The sequence below is a fragment of the Pleuronectes platessa genome, chromosome 11 (genome assembly GCF_947347685.1).
Source record: "Pleuronectes platessa chromosome 11, fPlePla1.1, whole genome shotgun sequence".
Lineage (NCBI taxonomy): Eukaryota > Metazoa > Chordata > Actinopteri > Pleuronectiformes > Pleuronectidae > Pleuronectes > Pleuronectes platessa.
This window is the reverse complement of record NC_070636.1, coordinates 14,577,215-14,604,558: the sequence shown is the minus strand read 5'-3', so window position 1 is coordinate 14,604,558 and position 27,344 is coordinate 14,577,215. Positions and strand designations below refer to the sequence as shown.

The 27,344-nt window shown below is 42.2% G+C and overlaps 1 protein-coding gene across 1 annotated transcript; it reads right to left on the bottom strand.

Annotated features, from left to right (window-relative positions):
• Positions 1-4,427: 4,427 nt before the first annotated feature.
• Positions 4,428-27,027, bottom strand: plcb2 (phospholipase C, beta 2). The gene is given in 33 exon segments (XM_053434627.1): positions 4,428-5,284; positions 6,675-6,758; positions 8,622-8,679; positions 8,915-8,974; positions 9,587-9,651; positions 10,814-10,955; positions 11,475-11,661; positions 12,479-12,883; positions 13,651-13,741; positions 13,838-13,902; positions 14,130-14,234; positions 14,418-14,517; positions 15,062-15,226; positions 15,720-15,871; positions 16,122-16,246; positions 16,420-16,504; positions 16,624-16,720; positions 16,818-16,900; positions 16,997-17,204; positions 17,557-17,641; positions 17,790-17,872; positions 18,931-19,088; positions 19,439-19,585; positions 22,096-22,256; positions 22,968-23,068; positions 23,240-23,315; positions 23,426-23,479; positions 23,627-23,706; positions 24,179-24,319; positions 25,265-25,333; positions 26,593-26,670; positions 26,933-26,980; positions 26,983-27,027. Coding segments are annotated over 33 exon segments (3,774 nt in total). The 3' UTR covers positions 4,428-5,113.
• Between the last annotated feature and the right edge of the window lie 317 nt (positions 27,028-27,344).

Here is a 27,344-nt window from a genome sequence, read left to right as displayed (position 1 = left end):
GCTGAATGTTCATCAAGGATGGCATCCACTTCAAGCCAAGATGGACTACAGATCATGCCTCCCCTCCTCCTGTGGGTCAGACCTGCTTCCATACACAGGAAAGAACTAGAGGAAGAGCAGAGTGAATTCTGGGTAGTTCACTCCACAGATGGAGCCCACTGTACTACACAGTGTCTTTCTTCTATCTGGCCATAAATACCAAGTTTCTATTCTCCGCTAATATCATCATAATCTTGCAAGGTAATTTAGAACACTGTGTCGGATAAAATAGACTGGCTATGTACAAAAGCTAATTTCTTTTTTATTCTTCTGCACTGTTAAGATTCACTAAGCCTTGGGTGAGATCATTGTGATTTTTTTCCTATTGAAATGGTACATGTGGTACAATTGATTATACAGCCACATATATTCAGCACATCAACACATTCATGCAACTTATTAGAAATGCATTTGCATTTTGATTTGTAAAGTGTTATGACTGCATTTAAAACACAGGATTTAAAGATGTTTTTACAGACATGTTCACTTTCATCTTCATGAACATTTGAACACTATCTCATTTGAAGGTTTTCTGTCTAAACATGCACTATGAGCTTCTCTAGCAATCAATGTAATTTTCTTTCCATCTGAACATCTGCTTCAGTGCCCACTCTATAATTGTGTGTGTGTGAGTGTTTGTGTTTGTGTGTAATTGGAGGCCCTTCCTTCCTTCCTTCCTCTGTTTTTCCGTCCACGTGTCAATGAGCAGCCACGGGTTGCCGTGTGGTTAAAGATCCTGCCCAGGCCATCCCTCTCCAGCCGGTCAGAGACGGAGCTGTCGGGGTAGTCCTTGTCTTATGTAAGATTATCAACACAGTGATTCAGGGCTGACTGGTTTCACACTCTGAAGCTCGGTTCATCTGTGTTGTGCATGAGGTGGCAGCACTCACAGGCACAAGCTGTGTCTCGCAGACGGAGTTTGTCCAGATCCTACATTTTCAAATGTCACTCGTCATTCGCTTCGGAGGAAGGGTGTCGCAGCATCAAGGATGTCGCACCATTAAGAAAAAATGAGAAGTGGACAGATTGCTCTGGATGGTGAGTCAGGTAGAGGCTGTTTTCATTAATAAATGCATCGCATCTCTGTGTAAACAAGTCGAGAGCTGAAATTAAGTTGGAACATTTCCCTTTGGTGAGTTTTCTTTTTCGATCCAAATAACTTCTCTTTGGTCCACGTGCTTTAATTACAGCTCCCTTTTAATAAGAGGACCTGATCCATCGCAGAGCTCGTATAGAGCTCCAGAGAAAAGACGTCGCAATTATGTGTTATTATGAATCAGTCATAGCATAATGTACCAAATTACACTGAGCAGTGTAGATAGAGAAACAAAGAGAAACATCATCACCAGCCTGCAACAGCTTTTCACTCACGTTGCAACAACTGACTGAATCACAGGACTCTGACATCATGTCACTGCTGCCTCTTCTTCTCTTACTTTAATAATCATGTGTACCTACTCGTTGTCCATCTATCGTAAATATTTTATTCCTCAGATACACTCACCAAAGGTGCTGAAGACACAATGTCCCACTTAGGAAGTAAGAAAAACAACAAAATGATTCTATTCAAAGCGTTCATAAAGTTTGAGGCCTGTTTTGGAAAATTTACAGTCGCAGAGACGTCTTAACCGATTAATGGAAAACACAACTGGAAATCCACACAACGGAGACACAACCACAACACAAGTACATAACAATGGATGTCGACAAGAAATGTGCAGAGTTAAAACTGCGGACATGCATGCCGTCATTTGTGAAAACATGGTCAAGCCAGCCACCACTTAAAATTTGATGCATGTCTATTTAATTTGTTTAGTTACAGGTGCTTTCTTCCTTTTTGGGTGCTCTATGCGTTGTGGTTGTGTTGTGTCTTTACGCTTGTGTTTTTCTGTTAATTCACTTGGCTAGAGATGAGATAAACAGGCTTGTAAACAGTGGGATGTAAGTTCTGGGCCAGTGCATTAAGGTCCAAGAGATCACACTGTGTATGCATTTGGCAGCTTGCTGGTATGAACAGTGTCAGTTCATTAGAGTCTAAATCACTTCCTGGACATTTTTTTAAGTCCTATTCTGGATATAATAGCTGGACTATGAGCTGCTGAGATAAAGGTAACACTCTAACTAATAACCCAGGGGAAACTTTTTACTGTGGCTCTCCTCTTCGTTTACTGCTGAGTAGATGAAGTCCAGTCAGATAGAACCAGGTTGTAAATGTGATCTAAACACACCTGCAGGTTAGGTCAGTTCTCCCAAACTCTAATGTGCATGTAAATGAACCATAAAAAACTCAGCTGCCAGGAACTGCCTTTGAGAAGTACAAGAAAAAAAAAGGTAGGTTACAGTTTTTCTCCATTTCTTTGGTTCATTTCACGAAACAGAAATGACATTCTCAAAACAACACGTGCAAACCTCCAAACCACTGGGCACTGGTTCACAACAGATTGGAATATCTCATTCCTTTAATCAAATTGCAATTGTATTAGCACATCCTTGCAATGACAAGTACAATTTCCAACAGCTTGCACAAATTTTAAATTAATTAGGCCACCTTTGCAAACTGTTAGGTACAATTGCCTTCAGTTAGCCCAATTACCAATTGAATATATATTGCTGGTGAAAACTGACTGTCGCTTCTCAGTCAAGTGGTCGTTCTCTGCAGAACATGTTGGCATAATTTCATTGTTTACATCATCACCTGCACAATAGTTCACTCTACTGTCAAAATCGTACAGGCACATAATACCATGAAAAACATCATGGTATATACTGTAATAAGGATATCTTGGATCATTGGCTTAATTTTCAGGTGCAACTAGAGCTTTAGTAATCAAGGTTGAGTTTCACACATCTGATCACCAATCACACAGTAAGTTTACAGTTTTTCTCAATTGCTTTGGCTCATTTCACGAAACAGAAATGACATTCTCAGAGCTCTAAGTGCAATTGGCAAAATAGCCCATATGGTTCAGCACAACTACATAGATCCCCTTCAAAAGGTCATATCTCACTATGCCAAATTTTAGTTTGGATGTGCTTATTGTTTGACAGTATATTGTGCTGTACACATTTTCTGTTACTGTAAGCACGATGTATGGCAATTACTGTAACAATTCCCATGGCAGTATGAGTTCAATAAACATATTTTATGTGAAACCTTGAATAAATATTTTTTCTGTTTGATACACATAATATTCTGGAAAGAAAACATCTACTGTAACCATTCAGTGACCATTCAAGGACTGAGCCAAGATTGAAATGTGCACATGAGGGATATTTCTATGGTCCACTGCCATACTGACAAAACATCTAAACATTTTGACCTGTAGTGTTTAAACAATGCCAAAGGGACTTTTCATTTTGGGGGCACTGACTATTTGTATGAGAAAAGGATTTAGTTTTGACTGATGACTTGGCTGTTTTGGGAGAGATATGACCTTTTGCAGGTGTGCTATGGAGTTTTGCTAAACCATCTATGTTATTTTGAGAGATGAGCCACAGCAAGCGAGAAGGAAATTTTCATTTTGGGGGCACTGACTATTTATATGAGAAAATGATTTGCTTTTGAAACTTGAGTTAACTGTTTTGGGTGAGATATGACCTTTTGAAGGTGATCTATGTAGTTGTGCTGAACCATATGGGCTATTTTGCCAATTGCACTTAGAGCTCTGAGAATGTCATTTCTGTTTCGTGAAATGATCCAAAGCAATGGAGAAAAACTGTAATGTGGGGATTCTGTTTGGTGTTGTTGTTGTTGTCTCTCCTCCTCCCCCTTCTCGTTCTCCCTGTGCAGGTTGTGTGTGTGGCGGGGGGGCGTGGCTGGTTCCTGGCTGCAGCAGACGAGGCACACCTGCTCGCAATTTCACCTCATCATCCCTTCCATAAAGACCTGGTCTGCTCTCCACTACGCCGCCAGATTATTCCGTCGTATACGGTAGAAAAAGTGCTTCAGCTTATAGACCAGTAACATCACAGTGGCTTGACTGGGCTGTCTCGATTCGAAGCTTCCGACAAATGTGTCCTTCCAGCCCCGGGGCAACGGAAGCTCAACGAGGTGGATCCTTCTCGATCCAACATATCCCATGATTCATTGCGCTTTAGCGAAAAACTGTCTTCCAAAGGGGTAATTATTTGAATGTACTCACTAAACTAAACAACTAACGGTATAACATCTTTTTTTTAAATGTGTATGAAGCGTTATGTGTTGGTGAAGCATCCACACCTTAGAATCTGTGGCTTGTTCGCAGCATTGTACATTTGAATCGTTGTCTATTGTCATGTCTACAACACAGTGTTCACAGTGGTCAGGTGAACAAACACAAGGTATCTCAAAGGAAAGAAAAAACTCAACAAGTCAGCCAGTTAAATTATTATTTTATATGTCCCTTTATCATAAATCAAAAATATATTTAGAGTCTTTCAATTAATTACTTCAAAGTCTTCACTACATATTACATGAGTCAGACAAACATGGACGTTAACTGGCTATTGCTGGCAACACAAATCTAGTTTTCTTTTGTATGGCCTCATAGGATTGTTTTCCTCTCCACAGATTACAAATTGTCTTTATTCTGCAGAGAGTTTCTTCTCTGTATCTACAACACACCGAATTCTCAGCTTCATTGAGGCTTCATCCTCTTACACAGAAAATCCAGCTGCACTCATGTGTCGCAGATAGAGTCATTGTCTCGATGCAGCCTGTGAACTCAGATAACCCGTTTTCCCTGCTACATTTATTCGACTATGCTTTTGGTGAGTGGCCTTCGTCTGGGAGATTTAGTTCCTGAGTAGCCCAATGACATTTTATTTTTCATCCATTGAAAAGCAACTAAAATATAGTTAAATCAATTTTTTTTAAATAAGTTAAAAATCATCCATAATATCCATAAAAACATGATTATCACTTAAACACAGATATACCCTCTCCATGAACAGCCCCCAAATATAATATTGAATTTCACACAGTTTCCTTCATTGAATAGTCTACAATGCAGGTTTACCAAAAAAAGTTAGCTGAAGTTACAATAAAAAATAAAAAATTAGGTGACACTGAGGGGTCAGGGGTCAAAAGACGAGTTTAACCGAGGAAGACATCTCCATAGAAGCCGACTCCCTCCACCTTCTTGTCTCCAACCTGGTCGACCAGGTCGGGGAAGTGAGCACTCACGCAGACATTGACAGCGTCCTTCACCTCCGCTGCCAGAGACCTCAACTTCTGCTCGTGCTCCTTCAGGGCCTCCGTATTGAGCTGCAGACACAGGGGCCAAAGCTCTGTCAGAGATTATAAGGTTTATCAAAAGGTCAGATTGGCACTTTTAAAGCATTTTTCTTTGCCAGCCAAGTGCTTATCATAATCTTTAGAGAATAGATTTCTGCATTGACAAAGGTTTAATAAAGATCAATGCTAACCTCAAGCTGAAGAGTTGGCTTGAACCCAACGCCATGGATCGACTTTAAATGTCAGGATATTTGATAATGTGGCAATGTTAAGGAAAACGGCTCAATACTGAGTCGGGGATGTTAAATACATACCGCATAGATTAGTGTTTCAAGAAAATGAGTTATCCTTATTTGTCCCTTTGTGTTTAAGGCCTGACTTGATTTCTCCCACTGCTTCCCACAAAAAACAAAGACTTTATTTGTAGGCTGATACTACTGCTGAGACAGAAAAACACAAACAACCATCTGGAGCTCACACGTCAATATCTAAATTTTCACCTCTTTCCTCAATACCAACCGCCAACATTTCACTAAGTCAAAGCAAAGCATTGTCGTAGTGAAGAGCTCTGACATAATTTACAGTTTGTTTTATCAATTCGCCGAACTGGATGTGTCACTCGGCAGCTCTGCGTACAGTCACTGAAAGGACAGATGGCCACAGTTGACAATGATTTAGAAAAAAACAAGAATTTGTTGCTGGTGATTGTGTCGTGTGTGTATGCACGATTGTGGTAGAATCTACATTTTAATTATCCCCCGTGGGGGCTGGGGGATCTGTTCAGACTGGCAACATTATGGGAAAAAACACCATACTAAAGGTAAACCATGATGTTCCCGGATTAAGGTTAGGTTAAAGGTTTGGGGTTAGGCTGAGGGAATAAATGTAATAGATCATTTCAACTGCAGTAACTCTCCACAGGAAGCTGGAACCTTTTGAAGAAGCGCAACATTTCCATCAGAGCTACTATAGGGAAGAAGTTTTACATCTCAAAATTCCCCTGTTCATAGGGAAATAGTTTAAAGGAACGAATATACATTTGTGACAGCATTAGCACTCTATAGACCGCATATTAAGATGGACGACATAACAGCTCTTAAAAGGGAAAACCAAAGCATCTTGTCTTCTCCGGGTTAGCCGACATGTATCAAACTAAAAGTCGGAGTATATACATCAAATCATTTTCACCCACACAGCATTTTTAAGAACCTGCGACTGCAAACCTGTTTTTTATTTGAGCCATATGAAGAAGATACGTAGTTAATGCCAGGCTTTTGATATGTCAGCTTAATATTTTTCCCCTTTGTGGAAACGTGCTGGAGGAACATTTACACATGGGAAAGTTCCTGTATTGGAAATAAAATATTTTTGATAATTGTTCGTTTCAAAAACTTGTATATCATGGTGTCAGTGTGCGCACCTGATTGGTCAGGGTCTTGATTTCGTCCAGTGTAGCCGCCTGTCTCTTCATCAGAGCCTCTTGCTGTGGGCTGTGATCTGAAGACTGTAACACAATACAGGGAATACAACGAGTCACTAGTGAGAAACACTATCGATCAGTGGTTTACATCTGAGTGCATGTGTGTGCACGTGGTATCAAGTGGGGGATAAAGTCTATCTGCTTGTCTGTAAGCACTTCGTCTGTTCATGTTTCTCCTCTCTCTCACTGTTTGTGTGTGTGTGTGGGTGTGTGTGTGTGTGTGTGTGTTTCTGTGTGTGAGTACAAATATCTGAAGAGGAACGCACCCACGGGATGCAACCTGAGTGGGAGAATCAATAGAGTTAAGTCACAACAGGTTGTACTTGTCCTTTCCAGTTACAAAGCCCTTATTGCAGCATATTGCCAATGCAGTAATGAGGCTGTGCTGATTAAACAAGTAGTTGTGTTATAAGAATTTGTGGTAATTAATTGGTGAATGCTGATTAAGTAGATCGAAATGAGGCTGTTATGCGACCCTAACATGTGTGTGTGTGTGTGTTTGTGTGCGTGTAGGTGTGTGTGTGTGTTTGGGGGGGGGGGGGGGGGGGGGGGGTTGGAGGGGCCGGCTGTTGGTAAAGTGGATGTTTGCTGTCATACCAAGGGGAGTCGATCGTAGAAGGGCAGAGTGAAATGTTTCGAGTCTTTAACCCAGATACAGCGGGTCTGAATCTCGATGAGCTAACTTGAGGAATAAGAGCAGAGCTCAGTGAGTCATCGACCATGGATTAGCCCCCTCCCTGTAAACAGCTTCTGAGTAATGGACAAGTCCAGGCTATGATCAGGGCCTGCTGCACTTTACTTAGTATATAGGAAAAGAGGTGAATGGGTGTGTACATGCTCATGTGCATGTAGGTTTGCTTACAGCTCAGCCATATATGCGTGTGTGTATATGCGTAGTTAGAGTAAAGGACTAGGGAATGCATTTTGCTAATGAGATTCCTCACAAGTAATGTAAGATAAGTGTGTTGGTGTTTGTGTGTGTGTGTGTGTGTGTGTATGTGTGTGTGTGTGTGTGTGTGTGTGTGTGTGTGTGTGTGGGTGTGTGTGTGCGTGGGTAAGCAGCACGTGGGTGGGTTGTATGTGACCATGTGTGCAGATGTATGAAAGTACTGTTACATGCCTAAGGTGATTTTTGTTTCATGTTTCCTTCAAATCTTTAGACACTTGCAGCCTCTCCGTAACCATAGTTACGCTGTTAAGTACAATAGGTGTTGAACAGACCAGTAGATATCTCCACTTTTATTTTCTCTTTCTTTGGAGCCTGTTGTTCAGTCACTAGAACAGTCGTCGCTTTTCAAGCCACTCACCATACACATTTCATATTTCTTCATGTGCAGACTATGTTTTGTTTTTTACCAAAAATACCCTCTGGATCATTCTTATATTGTCTGAAAATCTTTGAGGATTTGGGTGATTTCTCTGGATACGAACCTCCACAATGAACAACTACAATGAAGTTCTAAAGAGAAGACTCCCTACTCATTCTTTCAGATGAATGTACTGACTCATTCGAACACCTTGTTGGTACTGCTAGTCCCACGGTTAGAAGAAGAAGTTAGATTAAGTTGTCAGCATGTTTTATACCACGAAAGAGTGAAAAATAACAAAGATAGAATAATGAGAAGAGAATTTCCATTAGTTTGATGTGTAAATACCAGTGTTACTACTGGACAGAAATAGACTGTTTTCTTCCCCTGTGCCTGTATAGCATCACATTTAGCACTAAGATGTGGGAGTGGCATCAATTCTCGGGTCTAAGCCTCTTACAGAAAGCAAAAACGTGTTTTTTTTCCTGTAATGTCAAACCAGTCCTTTAGTTGTACACATACATGCACATACAATAAAATGTGCACAATTTTCAATTAGTTGAAAAACAACTGTACTTACAGCACCATCTGATTGACTGGTCTCATCCAACAGCTCCGTGCTCATCGCCTTTTTCAGCCTGAGAAAAGATAATTGTAATTTTCAATTAGACCCACACAGCGCTGAAAATTCATCGAATAATTCCGGGCTTATTGTGCGTGGCCACGTGGCAGAGAAGTGAAGAAGCTGAGCTGCTCCTCGTCTTCTTTCTCCTCACATCTCTTTTTATTTTAGACAAGGAGCAGCACCACAGTGAGAGGAATGGCAATGTATGGAAACAGACAGAGTAACTCAAGGCCGTGCTGTGAACTCACTTTGCTTTCTTTGAGGATGAACATTTTGAGAGCGTTTTCTTCTTAGTCTCTTTGGCTTCGCTGCAAAATAAGGCAGAAAGGAGGAAAGGGGAGTGAGGAGAGGGCTCCTCCTGCTCGAGTCAAGACGTGGCCCAATAAACAATCAGTTTTCCTTCAAACTGGAGTTGCGGGCCTGTATGAGCCTGATGTGACCTTTTGTTCACAGTTAAAGGCTTAAACACAAAGTTGTAGTCTCTGTGTGGACAGGTAGACGACCAGGGCTGCCGCTGTTTAAACACCTGTTTGATAATGGCTGTCCTGAGATAACCATGCGCCAGCTGGGCACTTGGGATAAGGCACACACACCGAGCACGCACACACACTAACACACACACACCATGAACCAGCCAAGGACATTGGAAGACCTGCACTGAGGTGAATCATCTGAGGTATTCTCAAAATGTCAAATGTTTAACCTCAGGTGACTCACACATCACACACACACACACACACACACACACACACACACACACACACACACACACACACACACACACACACACACACACACACACACACACACACACACACACACACACACACACACACACACACACACACACACACACACAGAGATTGGGGGCACTCAGAGTTTACATTATGTCCCAGATGTGTTTGTATGGGTGCTGTCACCTCTCCAGGGTCTTCACTTCACTGCTGTGTCTCTCTGTGGCCGTCTCCATCAGTTTGGTTAGTCTCTGTCACAACGGAGGGAGAAGGTGCCACACTCAGAAAAAAATGTGACTTTGAATAACTGTTTCTGTGCTGTGTGTGATGGTAGTCTCTCCTCTGTGAAGGTCAGCCCTCTGGTTTTGGGGTTTGACCGGAGCGTCTGGCTCGAGAGCTGCTCAGTGAGACGCTAACTGTCACCTCACTCCGCAGCACTTCTACAGTACGCACTACACTCTGACTATTGAGGTGGCAACCTTTGGAAAATTCCCTGATTGACCCCTCAGCCTCATGCAGATTTAGAGCTTATGCTAAGAGCACCCCCTGAGCACTTGGGTCTGATGGGTAATCAATAAGGCCTCTAAAGCGCTGGCCATTTGCCCGTGAGCCCCGACACGTGGCAGCAAGAGAAAATTAGGTGATCCATCAGACACATGAATTCATCCTGGGCGATGGAAATAATAAACCTATTTTGGGAGTTTAATTATTAGATATGATTAAAGCCAGGAGCAGAGTGTGAGGCGTGCACGATGGAAGATCAATGTTAGGACAAGGAGCTGATGTTGACTTTCAGGTAGCTATTAAAAGTACTAATATGCAACGTTTTTTTTTTTTAAATGCACAAAAATAAAAGATATCGACGCTATCTTCTGCTACACAAATGATTCCACATCTGTTTAATACTCTAAATAACTGACGGTAAATGGGAATTCAATTATATGTATTTTTTTGTTTATATTGGAGGAGCGGAACAAACGGTTGACATCACATTGTAAAGTTGTTGTGATCTGAAATATTTACGCAAAGCTTGATTTTCCTGTTAGCTCTTTTTTAATCTCTGACAGAAACTTGCCAAAATTACAGAAAACATCTCAGAGGAAATTTATCTGAATTGTACTCTGACTTTTTAGTTTGGCCCATGTCCCATCCACTAACATGGAGGAGGCGGGGCTTATGACTGTAAACAGCCACTAGGAATCGTCTGAGAATTTGTCTTCACTGTTTGGGGAGCTGTTAGCTCATCCATCTTCATAAACAATATTTGGTTTGTCTACCTTCATAAATATTCTATGAAGTGTTTGATTGTTAAATATGAAAACTTTACTTTACTTTACTTTATACATTTTGATAGATTTTAAACAGAATGCAATCTCTGAGTGGAGTTTCAATCTAAATCTTCATTTAACGAACCTCTGTAGCAAACTGCTCTTTCTTCTTCTTGAGCTGATCAGCCTGCTCCCTCCACAGAGCCTGCAGCTCCGCCTGCATTTTCTCCTTCTGCTCCTGCACCCGCTCCGTCTGCACACTGGGGTCAGGGGTGCTCCCTCCTTCCCTGGAGGACACATCAAAGCATGGCACAGAGTAGGGCATAGAGTTCATCGAGTAACTGCTACCGACCCTCCAAGTACAGCGATAAGGCTACAACCATGTAGTTACTGGAAATCCTCCACAGAAATGCTCATGTGGCCTTGAATAATACATGTTTTACCCTGAAAGCTTGGCGTGGAGGACTTACATCCATATTCATTTAGCTGTTCTCTTCACCCTCTAATACTCGGCTACAGCAAGAAAAACACATTAGCTGAGGTATATTCTCCGTGCCTCTAACTATAATCTCATTAATAACGCTGACCAAAACAACAACAACTTCATTAGTGGGTCAGTATTAATATGCTGCAGAATTCACAGCTACTTTACGGGAAGCAGAACAGGGTTTGGTGAATCGCAAAGGAGTAACAGTTGGACAGAGGGGCCTCAGTTGACACCAAGCCTGTTTGGCAAAGATTTTTCATCCGTCCATATTTAAACTCTCAAAATGTCAACAAATAGGGAAAAGAAAATCTTCTCTCACTCTTTTTTCTTCAGCGAGGCCTTCTTCTTTATAGCCTTGAAGGCGTCGCAGTATTTCTGAATCTGATCCTCGGCTTTTTTCTGATATTTCTTCTCCAATTCTTTCATCTCTCTCTCCTGACGCTTGATGACCCTCAGATAATTCTTGTTCTGTGTCAGTTCTTCAATAGTCACAGTCGAGGGATCTGCTGTGAGGAGACTCAGAGGTTATGCATTCATGGTGAAACTCCCAAACAAAAATTGAAAATTGAAACCGGTCTGCTTTTTATTTCTCAGGACATTAGCCTATTGTGTGTTTGGAGAAAACGGATGACTACAGCAGATGAAACTGCATCAATCCCAAATAACCTGGTATATTTATACATTTACTTTGACTGTACTTCAGCAGAGAGCAAACAGCAGGTTAAAAGAGAAAATGCCTCTGCTTTCAGCATCCTGACTTGTTTTTCAGTTGCACTGTTTCTGATCAGAGCTGCGGGACAATGCTGCCAAAAACACGTGATTTTTCAACTTGTGGGAAAATCTCTGGAAAGAGGGTGTTGTGAACTCAACAGAAAGCAATGCAGAGAAACTGTGACGGCCCCTTTTCAAACGGCTCTGGTTCCTGGAGTGAATTTCTCATTTATTTTTTTAATTGACTTCTCAAAAAATCATTATGAAAAGTCATTTGATTGGAAGCCAAAACATATATTAGAAAATGGATAAAAAGGCACAAGTACAAGGCTGGGTACATAGGTTTTGAAGAAGTGAAGAACTACACATCCCATAAACCATCGCGCATGATCCTTTCTCTGATGACTTCCATCACAAAAACACTGTACAAAGGAGTACTGCAGTTTTGAAGAAGGAAAATTAAAATACAAAATTATATTAGCATAGAATGGATTTTATAGTTATCGCATAGTTATCACATCATGCAAGAGTTTCATTCATTCAAAACCCTTTTGTTAGATTTTAAGCATTGAAAGCCTTTTTTACAGTACGTTTCCTTTTTGTCTGCGTTACCTTCGCTGCATGTCGGCAGCTGAGGGGATTCGTCTGATCCTGAGGACTCAGGTGATGCACTCTCTGGACAGGGCACGACCACAGCAGCAGTTTTTCCTGGAGCCTCCTCTGGGGCAGACTCACAGTTTGTGCCGGACTCATTCACTGGTTCCTCTTTGGTATCAGGAGCTGCCTCTGGCTCCAGAGCCGCTTTTCTCTCAGGGTCCGCTTCAGGAAGAGTTTCGGATATTGGTGCTGAATCTTCAGCAGCAGTATCAGGAGATTGAGGAGGCTCTGCTGCAGTCTGTGAAGCATCTGTTGTGTCATCTTCTTTTACTATAGCTTGGTCTGGACTTGTCTCTGGCTGAGACTGGGATGACTGGTCATTGGTGTCAGCAGAAGGTGCAGGCTCAGGCACAGCCTTTTCTATGGGTGGATGCAAAAAGATTAGCCATCAATTACATCTTCCAAACTTGGCACACGAGTCATATTAAAGCATCACATGCTACTTTTTGCCTTAAATAGCAGCTTTAAAGTTAGTTTTATGTTAGACTGATTAAGAATAGGAAGAATTCCCACTCCTCAACCTGACACCTGTTCTTGTTCTAACGGTTATGATCTTTTTTAAGAAGTGTTTAACTGACTGAAATTGTCACATCAGACCCAGGAAATTAAAGAGTAATGCTGGACTGTTGATCAGTTAAAAAGAATAAGAAGTCATTAATTATTCCCTGATAAATGATTAAGGAACCTTTTAAAATATGAATAATTCTAAATGGAGTTTGGTGTATGTGTGGGACTTCATGCACCGCAGATTAAATCACCACATGTGGCTGTATTACTTTATTACCGGTGCAACCGCTCACTGAACGAGCTCATTATTAGAATGATACTCTCAGCCAAGGCCCAACAGTCTCTTTATAAAACCACATTTAAATTCTCTAAATCGTTTTGGGGGGAATTGCACCAAATAACACAAAGATTTTCATCAATATTAATGGATTATATTTGAGGTATCAATGAGGGGGGTGGGGGGAATCCTGGATCTGCTCCCAAACTGGAGCAGCCTCAAAATTGAATCTGTCCTTCCCAAGATCATGTCTCACCCTTCCACTAAATTTCAAGGTAAACAGTTGTGTAGTTCTCGCTGCTAACAAACAAACATCACCTCCTTGGAGAGTTTATAAAATTACCTGTGACAGCGGGCTCACTTTCCTTTGCTTTGTCTGTGGCGGCTTTGACCACAAGAGGCATCTCATATGGAGATATGAAGTCAGAGGACGACTGTGTTGGCACAAATAGAACAGGAACATCAGCATCATCATCATCACGTATCACTGAGTGATGGCTGAGTTAGATTTGCTAGCAGCTTGTCATTACCTCCTTCTGGGTCTTGCTGGTCTTCTCTGTGCCCTTCGTTGGGTTAAATAAGGCATCGGTGAAATCTGAGGGAGAATAATATACACCGGTGAATAAATAGTACAAAGTAATTTGTTATTTAACATTCACCAAATTGAAAAAGCAATATGCTTCTATATGAGCTATATGAGTCCCACACGTCCAATCCAGAACTAATCAGAGTCTTGTCCCTGACCGTCACGCCGGCAGCGTGAATTCAATTACAGCAGAGGGTTTTGTTTTTTTCTCCTGCAAAAAGTGAAAAGCCAAGAACCTGCAAAGGCAGCAGGGATGTAGTCCTTGACCTCAATGTACACAAAGAGAGCCGGGAGCGTGAGCGGCAGGTTGCTCTCACTGTGCAGGCAGATGTGATGGAAGCCTGCAGGTCACAAAACAAACCCCTGTGAATTAAAGACAAGGCTGCAGCTCTGCCCAGCTCCAGTGCCTGAAACAAGTTAACAAACGCTCTCTTGAGGCCTTAGATTACAAAGTAAAGTTTTAGATTATGCCGATCAGATGAAGCTTGAAATGGTAAGAGGCTATTTTTCGGACTTTCACTGACCTGATAGGATGGAATCAACTGGGATGATCCTGTGTCCCAAGAATTTGCCGTTCTCCTCATGGACGACAATTCTCAGAGAAGCCATTTCTGGGAGCAGGATCTATCAATGATGACAAAAACAAACACAACAGGTTATAATGCTCACGTAAACACAGTCATCCTCATATGAATCTGTGCATATTTACTTCTGCCAAGGAAGTTGTGTTTTCAACCCCTTTTGTGTGTTTGTCTGTGTACAATATTATGTAAAACAACATTTAAATGGATTACACTGAAATTTGTTGCAAGGATGTGATATGGGTCAGGAAAGAACTCATTCAATTTTGGTGCGGATCTGCATCGGGTGTCCAGGAAATATTTCTTTACTGTCTTAACATTGTGAAATAGGCCTTTTATTAAAATTTTCTTTCACAATTTCCCTGTTTTTCCTTTTTTTCCCAATAATTAATGGTTCTTTATCTCGTTGTTTGTCTGTATGGGATACAATGATGATCTGTCCAGGGTGTGCCTAGCCTCCTGCCCAATGTCCCCCTGTGACCCTCAGGGGATAAACGGTATAGACGATGGATGGATGGATATGAGTGTGTACAACTTGGTAAGCGCTCTACACAATCCTCTCTTCTAGTTGACCACGTTTCTCGCACCTTCTCAAAAACGAAAGGCTCCTCATTCCACACCGGGTTGATGGCGTTGGGCGTGGTGCACCACTTGGTGCGATGCTTCTTTTTGGGGTCCCCCGGCAGCCCGATCACCTCCACCTCCACCCCCGTCTTCACGCTCTTGTCAGACAGAAACTGTCCCGAATAGATCTGGTGAAGAGGAACGAGGTTGTAATGACACACACACTTAATCTGGTTAAGCATGGATGGGTCCTGTCGTGTGGATCCATGTTCAGGACACGCTGGATATAAATAGAGCTCAGGTTTTTCACTCATGCCGAGTCTGCTGAATACCAGGAACTATGTATCAGTCGCAGCAGGTAGCTCATATTGTTATTACTGCATTCACAGTACAGAGAAAATCAAGTGGCTGCACATAGACACACACACTTCCCAAGGCTATCGAGGGCAATTTATTGCTCAATTTAGAAGAGCGAAAAACAGCTCTGAACTCTATACATATTGTATTTTTAGTTAATTAGTTTCTCTACAATGTGCTGTAATAATAATCATAATAATGTCGGGTTTTAAAGTCATTATTTGAATAATTTTTTTCTTCTATTCAGATGCACAGATCCTCTCAGGCCAAACACACTGTGAGGATGCTCAAATGGATGCAATTGAACCAAGGCCGTGAACCTGCCTTTATGGTCAGTGTGCTCGCCACCACCGTGTCAATCCTGTCACAGAAGGGGTCAAACTTCTTGTCACTGCGTCGCAGAACGTCGTGCTTCAGCAGGTAGCCCGTCCGACCGTTGAACTCAAACAGAGCCATGTTCAGCTGCATGGGGAAGTCTGGAAATAAAGGCAGAGACAGCAGCAACAGTCATGCCCCCTCTCTGCAGCACACGGCGGAGCAGAGCAGAGAGCGCAGGCCTGTGCAGCTCAGAGAGGCGCAACACTGACCTGCTGTGGTGAAAAACTGAAACTCAGCTCTTAAAGACTAGAAGCTCATGATATTCTAAACATGTAACACTCAAACAAGAAGCCTAAATGGTGACATCCTTCAATTTTTTGTAATTTGCACTGAGGGCTGCATATCTACCCATCGTCTGGTAGTTGAGCGCCACCATCTGGCAGCCCACGTTCCAGAAAGGCTGGGGGCTGTAGTTAGATGAGTCCATTCTCGTTCCTTTGGGGTAAATCCTGCTCATCTGCCTCTTATTGTATCTGAGAAAGACGATTTAAGAAGCACAATTCTACATCTACTTGCAACAGCCGGAAGCAAAAATATTTTGATGTCAGGGCGATTTAAAATCAAACTCAGCCATGTTGACCACAGATTTCCATTTTCTGACATTTTCTTTTTGCTGCATTCATTTTTCAGCAGCCTTAAAGGATACTCGACAAATTCGATGCCAGTCTTGGAAATCATCGCCTCCCCTTTGGTCTCCACAAGAGACGAGATGACATAACTCCTGTTTTTCTCTGGGAGGGAAGAAAACAGCAGGGAAAATTACATAACTCGAGCCAACTCTGATGTGTTTACCTATGATTGCTTTAAGTACATGTTGCGTAAAAGAAAAAGTATTTTTGTCTGTTTTTACTTCTGGCATTGTCGAAAGAGATGAATTTGTTGGGCTGGATGTAGTTGACCAGGGATGACATGGCCTCGTAGGATGTGACTTCTTGCCCAGCTGTGCCCTATGGGGGATTGACAGGAAGTTAACTGAACGGGTTCTTGGCCCGACACCGGATGATGTAACGCAGTAACAGTGTCATCGCGGCTGTCGTCCTCCACCTCGTCTGATGTCTTCATTTTCTCCTCATCCTGTTCATCCATCTCCTCCTGCTCCTCGTTGTCCTCAACAGCTGCGTCCCCGTCTGTTTCAACATGTTAATATAACAAATAAATAAACGCTGATATTATCAAATTAAAGGCCTATTTTAGGAGTGTAATCAGATTTGGCCCGGTGCAGCCACCTTGGTTCTCCTGGGTGCTGGGCGCAGGATCCTGGGAAGTGTTGCTTGTGACCTGGGCGGGTACGGCTGTGGTCGTGGTCTGCTCTGAGGCTGCTGTGGTGGTTTTCTTAGTCTGGACTGGTTTCTCATGGCTGCCCTTCTTGTTCTTGATGAGGATTTTGCCCATGAGCTCAGAAGGGCTGGGGATCTGCTGACCCGGCTTCAGCTGGATTTTCACACACACAAATGAGTTGAGAAAACTGACGAATCAGGGTGTGATCAGTGGACGTGATGTGGCATGAGGTGCACAGCGCACACACAGCTAAGAGGATGGGTATGGCAGCCTATTAGGGTCATGTCTAGCAGAGATAAGAAAGAGGACAAACATGAAACGTGGACGTTCACATTCGTTTCCTTCATGCTAATGCAGTTAGTCTGCAGCGCTCAGCTGAGTCACACAGTCTAACATGATATTGCCTTATCAGATTTATCAGACAAAGTTTTCTTTTTAACATATCACACCGTGTACTAACTTTCTATTGCTTTGACAGCGCGCTGTGTAGCAGCAGTGTACTCACAGGGTATTTGTCCAGCGGCTCTGTCAGCAGGGCATCACCAAATATGGTTTTGCAGTAGTTGGCCATCTTCTCCTGCTGCTTCACCCTGTAATAAAACACAGTCACACCTCTTACTATTAGAAAAGGTTCAGCTACATCTTTCAGTATTCCCCATCAATACTCCATTTGGGATAATGGCTCCAGAGCATTATTACATTGTGTTAATGGCATGAGTTCTTTGGAAAAGCTCTTACGAGTCGACGTGATTCTCAAACGACAGGATGATGGGGTACTGCGATGTCTTGAAGGCGCTCTCAGCAATGGCCTCAATCACATCCTGTGACACACAGGGACAATGTGTTTTGTTAATGCATTTAACTAGTTGATGACTGAAGAGATGCAACTGGCAGGACGGCACAAACAAGCAGCAGAAAAACATAGGCACAAATGGATTCAAATCATTCAAATCACAGACGAGCATGACAGACGAAGCCCATCACAGCCGTTCTCCCAAAACATGATGCGATACGTGCTCGCAAACTGCAGGACTAGTGCGTCTATGCAGAGGCCCTGAGGTCAGCTCCGAACCCATCACATCCACCGTCTGACATTAAGCTGAACTGAGGTGTTGTTTTGTCAGGGCCCCTGTGACTGCGAATCTGCGGCTGCCCTTAAATGGAAGTGTTGAGTGCAGGAGGATGACGGAGCGTATGGTGGGGGGGGGGGCTGCACCCCGCACAGCATGTTGTGTGTTTTTGTGTTACTGTGTCACTTTTTCTTCCTTTGCCCTTTTAACGTGCACATGGACATGACTCAAAGGTTGTCAGATCATTTATAGGCTTATCACTATTGAAATGTGGATTAGGGGTTAGAGGCCCCATGTCTTTCCCATTCTTGCCTCCTTTCATTGGCCGCCAGCAACATCTAGGGTTGATTCACCAGTTCTGAGTTTTAAAGCTGAGCACGATCTGGCCCCCAGTTATGTTACGGAGCTCCCTATGTGCTCCAAAATGTAATCTAAGACACTTTATAGTAAATCTCTGGATTTTCTTGGCTGACCTGTTCTTTAATTATCACTTGAAACATATTTCAATAGGAAACCTTTTTTAACGCCTGTAACTCCTTTTAATGGATGTTGTTTGTTTTCAATGTTTTCTTTTATGTTATTTTTCTTTGTTTTGGTCTGCATCGGCTGATTCAAATGTGTTTTGTAAAGCTCTTTGTAATCTTGTTGAAAAAAGTGCTGAACAACACAAATTAGAGGTTGGCCGTTTCCAGGAAAAGGCCCTTGATTAGTATTCACTCAATGTAAGAGATGCATGAATCAGGGAGGGATCTTCATTCTCTACAATACATTAACGCAAAAACTACTGTAAAAAAAATTCGTTAACATGCCTTGAAGAGGATCTCAGTCGTCATGGTGAAGCCGTGAGTGATGATTGGCTCTTCATCCGGAGGTTTGCCCTTCCAGCAGTCGAGCTCCAGACAGCGGCAGCCGGACAGCAGACACTGTCGGTACATCTCCGGGGAGGACACACCAGAGAACTGACCGGCTGCAGGACAACAGACATAGAGAGAGTCTCCAAACATGTCTCCAAACATTATGCATGTCAGCCTACAAATATACAGATTGATTAGGGGAACCTCCACACTTAACTGTGTTTTTTAACCATTTAACTAACTTGTATGTATATTATCGTTCTCAATATCTAATTTTCTCACAAACTACCAAATTTATAAAAAATGCGTCCATGGTCTGACAACACTTGCGTTTCGAATCTGTATGTGTGATACAGGAGTCATCATTGCTAGACAACCGAGAAAACGTAACTTTCGCAAGCTCATTGGTGTGTTGTACTGGAAGTTACATTTTCAAAGCTAAAATAACACAGCTGCATGTCACCTGTCAGGTATGTGTTGTGGGACGACTTGATGAAGTAGTGAGGTATGGGCTGGGTCATGTCCTGACACTTAGCCAGCCTGTCCTGCATGACAACCGATGTCTCCGGCCCCATCAGAAAAAACAGAAGACCATCTGGTGAAATCAGACCTTCAGGCGGAAAGAAAAAGAAGCAGGTAAACCAACAGTGTTGTGCATGAACGAACGCAAAAGAACGCGTTCAATGAACACGTTCACTTTTATGAGAACGATGAACTGAACGCAACTCAATGACAAATAATGAATTTGAACGGTGAACACGTTCATATTGTAGCGTCCTCGCGTATAGACGACAGGAAACGTCTCTCTTTATGTGTAACTTTATTAAAGTCCAGCGAACACGACACGCTTCTTGTTCGTAACTCTGACACTCCTCTCATCCACCACTGTATTCTTCACTCCCCTTCCTCATTCACCCTTGATATGCCAACTCATCAGCCAATGAGAGCCTGGCTTCCCACAAAACCCTACAGCCATTGGCCTAGAACTTTCACGTGCCCCACCCCTACCTGTTCACTGACCCTCGGGACATTTCAATACTTTCTCCTCTGGAGAGACGCTGTCTAAATCGAATGCTTTCACCATGTCGTTGCTCAGTGCCCGTAAAATGTCCGCGATTTAGCCTAACCGAAACCAACTAACTAGACTCACTACGTTACCCATCACTCATGGCACACATATGCAGACCAAACAAGCAACGTATGCCAAGTGTTTTCTTCTCTGGCCAGTGTCTCGGCTCCGTACCACACAACTTGGTAGAAGGAAGCTTCATGGATCAGAGATCTGTTGAGCCTTATAGTGAATGAATCTGGAATCTTCTCTCCAAAAATACCCCCCCCCCCCCCCCCCCCCCCCCCCCCACTGGGTTATTCTCTAACAATAGGTTTCATCCAGTATCTAAAACCCAAAAATATAAAAGTAACTTTTAAGTAAGGCTGTCAAATATATGTAGTAAAGTAGAAAATATTTTCTCTGAAGTGTTTATCAAAAGCAGCATAAAATGACACCGACACACACACGATAATTTGTCCATCGTCTTAATGTGCTTAGTTCTGGGTGGAAACCATCAGCTGAAGTGGCCTAGTTGGTAAAGCGTTCGGTCTCTAACAAGAGTGACCCGGGTTTCGAATCCCACTCTTTCCCATTTTCAAGCTGGCAATATGTTACACTTAAAATTGGCAGGACTTCTCCTATTAATTGCAAAATATCTTACACTATGTTAATTTAAATTAATTAAATATAAAAACAGGAAAAAAATTTAATAAAAAAAAAAAAAAAAAAGCGCGCGCAATTCCTGCGCATTGGGCTTCTGCGCAGGATGTGCGCAATGGGCTTCTGCGCAGGATGTGCGCAATGGGCTTCTGTGCAGGATGTGCGCGCGCATTTTTTTTTTTTTTATTAATTATCTTACACTATGTTAATTTAAATTAATTAAATATAAAAACAGGAAAAAAATTTAATAAAAAAAAAAAAAAAAAAGCGCGCGCAATTCCTGCGCATTGGGCTTCTGCGCAGGATGTGCGCAATGGGCTTCTGCGCAGGATGTGCGCAATGGGCTTCTGTGCAGGATGTGCGCGCGCATTTTTTTTTTTTTTCCCCATTTAATTTAATTAAAAAATATATATATTTAATTTAATTTTTTTATATTTAATTTTATATTTAAAATGTTTTTATTACAGTTCATCATCATTTTTCCGCGCTGGTTCAGGGGTAAATTATGCTGGTCTTCACAGGTGACTGATCTACGCAAGCCTGTAGCCGCCACCCCCACAGGAGATTATGTGCTTGTGTGTGTGGCTGCGGCGCTTCCTGGTTCTTCTCGGCACTACGCTGCCGGTGGGAACAGCCCAAGTATTTAACATGGGCGAGGAAAGGAGGAAGACCGCTTTTCACAGCGCTTCTACCTCCGGTGCGTCCCGGGGTTAGAAGATGATGGTGTGACGTTAATGTATTGTTTTACATTGCATGTGTCACGTCGTGATAAATCAGTCTCCTATGTCGCCTGTACCAGGAGCCGCCCCTGTCACTGGTTATCTTGGCTCGCTGTCTGGCCGGTAACCAGCCGTCCGGACCGCTCCGTCAAGAAGGAGGAGGAGATGTTTCTTTACTTGGAATGCGGCCACTTTATTCCTCGGATATACAGCAGGAGCAACACTCGCTTGGTGCTCCGTCACTTCTCTTTATAAACACACTTTTAGCGTATTTTCCCACAATACCCTGGTGCACTACGTCACACACTACAAACTTTCCTTAAAGGGGCAGGCCATACCTGCAACACAACAGCTCTCAGTCTCATATACAGATGGCAAGAGAAAGCAGAGACGCAGACTTCCGACAGTAAAGGCAAGGGGTAGTGATGGATAAGGTTTTCTTTAACAAGTTAAGTCTTTCATTCTCACTGTCCACCTTAAAACTATGAAATGAACTGAAATATGAACTAGTTCAGAATTTAAATGGTGAACTATGAACGTGAACTATTCATGTTTACTTGTATGAACTGAACTTTGAACTAGTTCATGAGAGTAGTGAACTTGCACAACACTGTAAACCAAACATGCGATCACAAAGCTGCGTGTATTACCAGCCGTCCGTGTAACAAACCTATCATCCGCTAATCTCACCTCGGTTAGTGTTACTCAGACAGGGCTCGTATTTGTCGATCAAAGCCTTGACCTGGTCCGGGCGCATGCGTGGGAAGAGCTCCTCATTGAGCCGAGAGTCTCTGTGTTTCTCGTTGAGGAACTTGCTGAAATTCTCCTTCGTCATGGTGGGTTTTGTAGAGCTGGGGGGGGGGGGGGGGGGGGTCACAGTAACATATGACAATCACATCAGAACTGTTGCTCATGTTGACTGTCAGGTAGCTAATGCCTGAGTAGGAGAATCAGATTGAACAAGCTTGAGGCCCTCCACAATGTCATTAGCAGCCGACGTCTCTGGCTTTGTGCTTCCAAATCAGAAAAATGTAAAGAAGCTTGTTTATGTCTTCAGAACCATTGGATAAAAGAAATCACCTCACCCTTATGGAAGAGTGCATTTAGATGTCAGATAACAGGTGATGTTGATGAAGATGATCATGGTGATAGTGAGTGTGTGTGTGTGTGTGTGTGTGTTTGTGTGTGTGTGTATGTCTGTGTGTGTGGAAAAGTCCACCAAGGTCCAACAGTCTTATGAAACTATTTAAATTCAATAGATTCAGATTTTTATTTGGATCTGCAACAAATCTCTTTTTTTTTTTTTTTAATTAAGTTCTATGAATTATTCTTTAAGAAATCAACAAAGATTTTGAAAAAACAGCTTCTCTCTTTCTGAAAGTGAACAAACCAGGATCCGGGCCTTGTACTCAATACCAATTATGAATACCATACTAAAATACTTCCTTGTAGGAGGTACTATTTCAGATTCGGTGGATGTGAATCTGAGAAATCTACAAGATATACAGTGAAATGTTTGATTACCCTGAAGATAACAGTCAAAATAAAAGAGGTCAACTCACTAACAATTGAAGATCTCGTAAATCTCCGGCCGAGGGCAGAGATACATCATGAAGGCCTTGAAGGCCACCTCAGTGAACACATCAGGCTTCATGGAGTCATGCTGAAATGTGAACATGTGATACCCACATCAAACAACTGTGACAGAAAGGATCGAATAGGATTTACTTTTGGGATAAACTCACAAACCTTTGGTTTCATCTTGAAATAATCATGCAGTAGAGTGTTAAAATACAATCAGATATTTGCCAGGGGGCAGAATGTAGCTTCTAACCTTTCCTTTGGGGAGATGTGCTGATGCTAAGGCACTTTCCACTCTCTTCTTATCCGCAGGGAACATCTTGTAAATACTGAGAAACACACACACAGCGACACATATTGCAGGTATCATGGGAATTCACTGTATGACTGTACGACTGTGTGACATCCTACATCTTCACATGGCAGCACTCTAACCTACTTCTTCACTGGGATCTTGCCGTCCTTGTTGGTCTGAAGAGAAATGCGGATGTATCTAGGATGGAAAACACAGACGGGTCACTGTTTCTGTGCGATCATTCTAAACTGTGTTAAACACGATCAAATGACATGGAGCGAAATGTTATTGTGATTCGCTCAGCATCTCCAATCTGAAGTGACGGGCCACATGATGTGCACTCACATTTTCTCCAGGAACACCTGTCTGCAGGCGTTGTTTCTCGCAGGGTTGTAGGCAATTGCAAGAATGTCATTAGCCCAGTTCTGATTGATGCATTCCATAAAAAAAAATAAACAGCTAAATTACACTTGAGTGCCGCCATGAATTGTGTCTGAAATGCTGAATAATAATTAGAAAGGCTCTTAAATTACACACAAATTCACCACTAGATGGCATTAACATAATGGTACCTCGGGAAATGAGAGTGGTGCATGTTGCGTTTGAACAAAACACAGCTGTGATTTAATTACAGCCGATTAAATCCGGATATTAGAGTCATAAAGTCTAATAAAGACTAAAGGGAAGAGAGAGAGGACGCAGGTGTGGAGAGTTTGTGTGTGTTGGGGGGGGGGGGGACATGCAAAGGCTCATTGTATACTGGCTAAGGGCCTCAGGGCTGTGGCTTCAACAATCAGAGAGGATCAGTGACAGAAGGAGGGATGATTGTGAACAGCAAAAGAAAGAACACGGTGCCAGTTACACACAAACTCAGTGAATATGGAGCTTTTTTTTTACCTGTGTCACTTTCTCCTTGGAGGCGAAGAAGTTGTAATAGGTCAGATTCACCGTGTCGGGACCTGAGACGATGGTCAGAGTTTTGGCAAGATGGTTGCTGTCTGGAAAGTCCAGGTTGAACACGTTGCGAACCTTAGGGTGCTGTTAAAAGTCAACAGTTGTTATTATTATTATTATTATTATTATTATTAGTAGTAGTAGTAGTAATATAAGTAGTTGTATTAATTGTAGCAGTTCTAGGTAGGAGTAGTATATTTTGTATGTTTTGTTTTTTTTCATTTTTGTGTTCCTTTGAATCAAAGAGAATCATTGGAAAATTAGATTAGTGGCTCAGTATAATGCAATTTAGATACGCTTTTCAATGAACTGTTTTATATTATTCATATAATAACAATCTTCATTATTTGTTTACTTAAAAATCATGTCTAATTCACTTTCGTCACTAACCTAAGCAAAACCGTTTCCCCTATATATTTTAACTCTGAACTCTGCTCTCCTGTTTATGATATTTATGATGGCTTTGATTTTAAAATGCCTTCTATTCTTTTCTATTCTATTATTTTCTGCTCTGTTCTGTTCAAAGTGCAGAGCTGATGTCAGCACTGCAACCCAAATCTCCCCAGGAGCCCTGAGAGCAGAAGATGTTTCCAGCTCCCCCCCCCCCACTGGGATGATGTCATGCTCTGTGATCTTTGCTCTCTGCGGAGGCCGCTGAGGACTTCCAACTTTCGACTGACAAAACCAAAACACAAACAAGCTCGCTCACAGAAATCTCAGATCATGACTCAGAGTGTGTGGCGTGTGTGTGTGTGTGTGTGTGTGTGTGTGTGTGTGTGTGTGTGTGTGTGTGTGTGTGTGTGTGTGTGTGTGTGTGTGTGTGTGTGTGTTTCTGCAGTGGGGGAGTAGCCTGGGCTCATGTGGCCATTGCCATGTTTTTTGCAATGCAAATATTCCTCTCATACTAATGGGCAAGCTAAAAGGCCTGGCACCGTATTTGCATGCCAGCAGAGATTCTTACACAACCAACATATGCGCTGGACTTAATTGTCAAATCAGAGTGCACACTCATCATCCCACTGAACTCACTTTGGGAAGTTTTGCATATTTTCCTGTCCGGGTGTCTCTGATGGCAGCAACATCCAGGAACGTTGTCTCCTAGAAACAAGAAGCAGAGAATCATCTCTAATACAACAGGTAGGTGCTCGTCCAAATATGGATTGAGATACAAGTCATCCTCTGGCCAAGTGCAGAAACTATGGGATTTACTTTGTTTGTGTGAAGAATATTCGACTAGAACGTCCTGACCCAGCAGCTGTGGTGTTATACACATGAGACCTTTAAAGTCAACAACAGGGTTTTCACTGCCAAAATAAGTTAGAATACTGCAACAATCAAAACACATAAAATAACATTTAGAGTATATGGCACAAATAAAGTAAATTGCTGTTATTTTCAATTTAAATCTCTTCTTTATCAAGGTTGCTTATAATTAATAAGAAATAAATGTAAAAACACAGAAGAATATCACATGTTGAGTGGAAATATATATATATTATGATCCATCCCTCCATTATCTATACCCCAAAAAAGTGGCCAATCAATCATAAGGCCAACATACTGAGACAAACAACCATTCACACTCACATTCACACCTACAGTCGATTTACAGTCTTCAATCAACCTCACCCCAACCTGTAAGTCTTTGGACTCTGGGAGGAAGTTGGAGTACCTGAAGAAAATCCATGCAAACACAGGGAGACCATGCAAACGACATAGAAAGAACCCTCCAGCCGAAAGCACAATTTTCCTCAGAGGCCTGTAACAATCTGTATAAGCTACAACCTCCTCTGTCCTTAACCTTCAAGTAGATATAGGAAAAGGTACAAAAATACATTTTAACAGGGGCAAAAACAAAGAAACTTCAGGGAGAGTCACAACCCTGTCCAATGACACACAGAAGTGAAATATAAATCACATGTAACAAAACAACCATATTGAAAACAGCCATGAGAAAAGACAGTGTCAAACATAAATGGAGAGGTGTATCAATAAGAGAGAAAGAGAGCGGTAGAGGCAAACAGTTATCTCTCCACCGGGTGCAGCTCGGTTCAGCAGCACAGTGCAGCGGGATGGTGAGCCCACAACACAAACCAATCAATAACCTCCACAAGCTACTGGGACCAGAAGGTGCAGCGCAGCTCCCGGCTATCTCACAACTCTGACACATCCTAATTACACACACTGTGGGTGTGAGTCGCTGAAACATGACCACCTCTGTTTGATGTATGTTTTAATCCGTCCGTTAGGGCTCGTCTGACGCACACACACAAAAAAAACAATTTTATTTCAATATCACCCACTGTGCGAGGGCATTTTTTCTTTCTTTCTTTTTCCAGGATCTTCGTATTGATTACCTTGCTTTGGTTGATCCAGTAGACGTAAAAACCTTTAGGATCCATCTTCATGGTGACAGGGACGGTCTTTGTGGAGTCCTTGATGGAGACGAGGGAATTGGACATTAATCCAGTTTACACGTCTGAAAAAGAGCTGCTTGATGGTGATGTGCTAATGTTAAATAGGATTTTCTCTGGATATTTTCCAGAACAGTTAAACAAGGAAACATCAGTGACTAGAGTTCAATAGGACAACGGTTACAATAATGGTATTAAACAAAACTTCTACGGGTTTACGGATTAGATTCATACAGTTATTAATTATGATATTCACCAGCTCAGATTTGTTGTATCCACTCACCTCTGACCACTTGGTAAACCTCTCTCCCTTGACCAGGTAATGACCAGGTAATCTTTGACCTCTGGAGGATCCAGAAAATACCTTTTCTTGTTCATTTTATCCCCCCGGTGTAGCTCTTTCTTCCAGGGAATTGTTATTACTGAACAATATTCACCGTGTAGATGTCCACCATGGTGACATCAAGCGCCTGACTCTTTGGAGGTTTAAAGTGCAGAGACTCTGACTGTACCCAGGACACACCAGGGGAAATATGCCTTGCAAATTAAGCTGAACATACAAATAAGCAACTTGACTCGAGGTGGGTGTGACGCCTGCAGAGTCAGGGCTATGGATTGGGATGATGAGAGAATGAGAGAAAACACAGGTTTTACGCTGATATTAAATGGTTAATTCACCCGGTTTACGAAAACAA